The sequence below is a fragment of the Panthera tigris genome, chromosome E3, assembly GCF_018350195.1.
Source record: "Panthera tigris isolate Pti1 chromosome E3, P.tigris_Pti1_mat1.1, whole genome shotgun sequence".
Classification (NCBI taxonomy): Eukaryota; Metazoa; Chordata; class Mammalia; order Carnivora; family Felidae; genus Panthera; species Panthera tigris.
This window is the reverse complement of record NC_056675.1, coordinates 31,564,491-31,569,413: the sequence shown is the minus strand read 5'-3', so window position 1 is coordinate 31,569,413 and position 4,923 is coordinate 31,564,491. Positions and strand designations below refer to the sequence as shown.

General features: G+C 44.3%; 1 protein-coding gene across 1 annotated transcript; it reads right to left on the bottom strand.

The window, feature by feature from the left end:
- Positions 1 to 1,165: 1,165 nt before the first annotated feature.
- On the bottom strand, positions 1,166 to 1,720 carry LOC102964206 (60S ribosomal protein L37-like). Its single transcript, XM_042971196.1, has 2 exons — positions 1,635 to 1,720; positions 1,166 to 1,373 (listed from the first exon to the last, which is right to left on the bottom strand). Exons 1-2 carry the CDS (start codon positions 1,718 to 1,720, stop codon positions 1,166 to 1,168), a joined length of 294 nt encoding a protein of 97 aa, XP_042827130.1.
- Positions 1,721 to 4,923: the final 3,203 nt, after the last annotated feature.

The following is a 4,923-nucleotide window of genomic DNA, read 5'->3' as shown; positions in this document are numbered from 1 at the left end:
CCTGTCAGCACAGAGCCCGATGTGGGGCTTGAACTCATGGAGTGCGAGATCATCATCTGAACCGAAGTTGGATGCTTAACTGACTGAGCCACCCAGGCCCCCTGCTGTATGATATTCTTGACTGAATGATATAAAATGCTTTCTCTACATGAATTGTGTTAATCATATGATTTACTCTGCTTAGCCTGGTAAAATGATGTATTAACAATGATAGGTTTTCTTAGTTTGAGCTCTCCTTGCATTCCTGTGATAAACCCTACTTTTTATTTATTTATCTTTATTTTTTTAAATTATTATTTTTTTTAACGTTTATTTATTTTTGAGACAGAGAGAGACAGAGCCTGAATGGGGGAGGGTCAGAGAGAAGGAGACACAGAATCTGAAACAGGCTCCAGGCTCTGAGCTGTCAGCACAGAGCCTGATGCGGGCTCGAACTCACGGACCCCAAGATCATGACCTGAGCCGAAGTCGGCCGCTTACCGACTGAGCCACCCAGGCGCCCCTAAACCCAACTTTTTTTTAAAAAAGTTTATTTATTTATTTTGAGAGAGACAGGGCACATGCATGCATGAGTGAGTGCATGGGAGAGGGGCAGAGAGAGAAGTAGAGAGAATCCCAAGCAGGCTCTGAGCCATCAGAGCAGAGCCCAGGGCGGGGCTCAAACTCACGACCATGAGATCATGACCTGAGCTGAAATCAAGAGTCAGGTGCTTAACCAACTGAGCCACCAGGCGCCCCATGGCTTTTTTCACATATTATAAAGTCTAAATAATATTCCACTGTATAGATAATATCCCACATTTTCTAAATCAAGAGGAAGTAGAAAGCCTGAACAAATCAGTAACAAATAGGGAGATTGGTCAGTAATCAAAAACCTCTTAACAAAGAAAAGCCCAGGACGAGATGATTTCATGGCTGATTTCTACCAAACATTCCAAGAACTAACACAAATCCTTCTTAAACTCTTCCTAAAGTAGACGAGGAAACACCTCCAAACCCATTTTATGAGGTCACCATCACCTGATCCCAAAACCAAAGAGACTGCAAGAAAAAAAAAACTCGAGGTCAGTATTCCTGATGATCACAGGTGCAAAAGCCTCAATATGATCCTGGCAAGCTGCATTTATATTTTATTTTTTAAAACCAGACCATCTATTATCTGTGACTAATTGTTGAAATCCTTAAGAAGAACTGATGCTGCAACAGCTGCCCTCTTGGGTTTAGGCGTTGTTCCTTCACAGAATCCACGCCTGACTCCACGGTACACAATTTTTACATGCCTGGTTCGACTGGTCCTGGTGGTTTTTCGTCTTTGAGCCTTGGCACTCTTCTGCTCGGCAGAATAGTCACATTTGCCACAGGTTGATTTCTTTCTTTTTGCTTTTTTAATGTTTATTTGTTTGTTTTTGAGGGAGAGCGAGAGAGATAGCACATGCGTGCATGTGTGCAAGTGGGGGAGGGGCAGAGAGAAAGAGAGAGAGGGAGACAAAGAATCCTAAGCAGGCTCCAGACCCTGAGCTGTCAGCCCAGAGCCCAACGTGGGGCTTGAACCTATGAACCGCGAGATCGTGACCTGAGCCGAAGTCGGACACTTAACCGACTGAGCCACCTAGGCGCCCCTGGCCCAGGTTGACTTCTGAAGGTGGCAGGCCTTAGGGCGGTGGCACAACACGTGTGTCTTATTGCAGTGCTTTCCAAATGATGATGTCCCCTTCATCATCTTGTTTCCGCAGCCAAGACCAAAGAGGTAAACTGCATTTAGCAGTACATTAAGAGGACGATGTACCATGGCCAAGTGGGATTTATCCCTGGAATGCAAGGATAGTTCAACACTAGGTAGGATTTAGACATCTACATTCATAAGTGAAATGGGCATCTAATTTTCATTAGAACATTGATCTCTGGTTTTAGACTCAGGACCACACCAGTTTCATGTTATCTGGGAAGCTTTCTCTTCCTTTCTCTCCCTCTCTCTCTCTCTCTCTCTCTCTCTCTCTCTGTCTCAAATTGTTTCTTGGCAGTTGGGTAAAATCCACTTAGAAAACCAAGAAACAGATCCCTAACTCTAAGGACACACTGATGGTTACCAGAGGGGAAGGGTGAACTAGGGGACAGGGATTAAGGAGGGCGTTTGCTGTCATGAGCACCAGTTGATGTATGTCGGTGTTGAATCCCTATATTGTACACCTGAAACTAATATTACACTGTATGTTAACTACCTGGAATTTAAATAAAAACTTAAAAGAAAAAAAGCACCGATATGGAATTTTGAGGCAATGGAGGTCTTGGTGACTCTTCATCTTTCCTAATATTCATTCATTTATTTTAGCGCTCTATCTTGTTTTCATGTCTATTTCTACAACTTCATCTATTTCCCAAGTCATTGATGGTAACGGTTGAATAGGAGTTCATCTAGTCCATCTACGTGTATGTAACTTAGACACCAGCTGGAGGCCCTCCTGCCACAGAAAGTGTAGGTGAAACAGGAAACAGTCTTTCCATCATACTCAACAAAATGCAAGTAGCAGAAAATCCAACTCAACCTGGCTTCAACCACATGAAGGACTTATCGGTTCCTGTCACTGAAGAAGTCTGGAGATTGGATGGACTTTGAGTCGGAGCTTCGTGTCGGGTTTTGTGCCGACAGCTCGGAGCCCGGAGCCCGCTTCGGATTCTGTGTCTCCCTCTCTCTCTGCCCCTCCCCGCTCACACTCTGCCTCTCTCTCTCTCAAAATAAATAAACACTTAAAAATGGTGTAAACAGAAATTTACCATATGATCCATCAATTTCCTAGGTATTCATAACTAAGAGAAAGGAAAACCTATGTCCACGTAAAGACTTACACAGAAACATCCATAGAAGCGTTATTCACAATAGTCAAACATAGAAACAACACAAATACCCAGGAAGTAATAAATGGATAAACAAAGTATGAGATATCCATGAAATGTTGAACAACAAAAAGGAATAAGTCACTCGTACATGCTACAACATGGGTGAGGCTTGGAAACATGCTAAGAAAAGAAGCTAGTCACAAAAGACCATGTATTATATGATTCCATCCCTATGAAATGTTCGGAAAAGGCAAATCCATTAGGATGGAAAGGAGAGTGGGCACCTGGCTGGTTCAGTTGGTAGAGCATGTGACTCTTGATCTCATGAGTTGTGAGTTCAACACCCATGTTGGGTGTGGAGCCTAGTAGAAGGAAAGAAAGAAAGAAAGAAAGAAAGAAAGAAAGAAAGAAAGAAAGAAAGAAAGAAAAAGGAAAGGAGATAAGTCATTGCTTGGGGCCTAAAGTAAAAGTGGGAAAGAGGGGGAGGCTGGGTGGCTCAGTCAGTTAAGCAGCAGACTCTCCCTTTCAGCTCGGATCATGATCTCCCAGTTTTGTGAGTTCAAGCCCCGACTCGGGCTCTCCACTGACAGCTCAGAGGCTGGAGCCCTCTTGGGATTCTGTGTGTGTGTGTGTGTGTGTGTGTGTCTCTCTCTGTCTGTCCCTCCCCGACTCATGCTCTGTCTCTCTTTCCCTCAAAATAAACAAAAAAATTTTTTTTAATTAAAAAAAAGAAAAGAATAAAGATGACAATAAATGGCCATGAGGGATCTTACTGGGGTGATGAAACTATCCTAACACTCTATTGTATTGATAGTTGCACAACTAAATTTTTAAAAAAATCACTGAGTTGTACGCTTCAAGCGGTTTATTATATGTTAAAGGGGGAGAAATGAGGAAGTGTTTCAGAAGCTCCCCCTGTGACTCACCGGCCCAAGCTGTGGCTCGGGGAATGGCGTGTCCCGACTGGTCTGGGCCCCGGTTCTGGCAAGGGAAAGCCCATCCCTGGGACCGGGGCTGTGGTCAGCCCCTTAGCACACAGACTGTGGACAGGGATCACTGTCACTACCTAAACAAAAACAGGGTACACGAGGAACGTGGCAATGGAAGATTGGTGGGTCACCAGCAAGGTATCGACGACACCCAGACTGGCTGCTGAACACCGCGGCTCTATCCCTGCATTGTCCCATCCGTTACCCACATTCTGTCTCCAGGCTCTGCCCAGGACAGAAAAGGGAGGCACGGGTCATGAGAAGAACCACTTCTTGAAAATGTGGAGTCTCACTTAGGGTCACTGACCGTCCTGGGGAGTTTGGGTTGGAGTGGTTTCCCGGGATGCAGGAATGAAGGTACCAACATTGAGGAAGTCCCAGGCAAAATGGGAGGGGCTGGTCACCCAATGACCTCACCAGGTAGATAGATAGAAGCATGCCTTTTTTTTTTTAAATAAAGTAACTATGGTTCTTTTTATTTTTCAAGTTTATTTATTTTGAGAGAGAGAGAGAGAGAGAGAGAGAGAGAGAATCCCAAGCAGGATCCTCATTGTCAGTACAGAGCTCAGTGCCATGAACCACGAGACCATGACTTGAGCCGAGTTCAAGAGTTGGACACTTAGCCCGACTGAGCCACCCAGGCGCGCCAGAAATACAGAAGCAGTCCTAGTGGATTGGTGAATCCTGGCGTCAGGCTGCTAACGGCACAGAAAGACAACTGGTCATTGTGTGCCTCTCGTGAAAGTGTATTCAACACCTCTTTTGAAATTTTCTGTTTGTTTATTTATTTGCGTAATCTCCACACCCAACATGGGCTCGAACTCATGACCCCAAGATCAAGGGTCACATGGTCTACCTACTGAGCCAGCCAGGTGCCCTGACAAATGCCATAGTTCTTCAACAAATAAGTTGGAAAGGGGAAAAAACAGAGGCAGAAGGGAACCTATAAAGGCACTTAATATCAACTAATTGCAATGCACGGGTCTCGTTTGGATGCTGATTTTAACAAATTAGGCAGAAAAATTTGAAATTGAAATTTGAACCTTAACAGGATATTTGGATATGAACAGGATATTAAGAAATTGTTGGGGGCACCCGG

Excerpts from the sequence above, each read along its gene's own strand:
- LOC102964206 (XM_042971196.1), bottom strand. The coding sequence starts at position 1,720 with ATGATGAAGGGGACATCATCATTTGGAAAGCACTGCAATAAGACACAC. Across the intron at positions 1,374-1,634 it reads AAGGCCTGCCACCTTCAGAA|AAAGAAATCAACCTGTGGCA; the intron begins GTCAACCTGGGC and ends AAAAGCAAAAAG.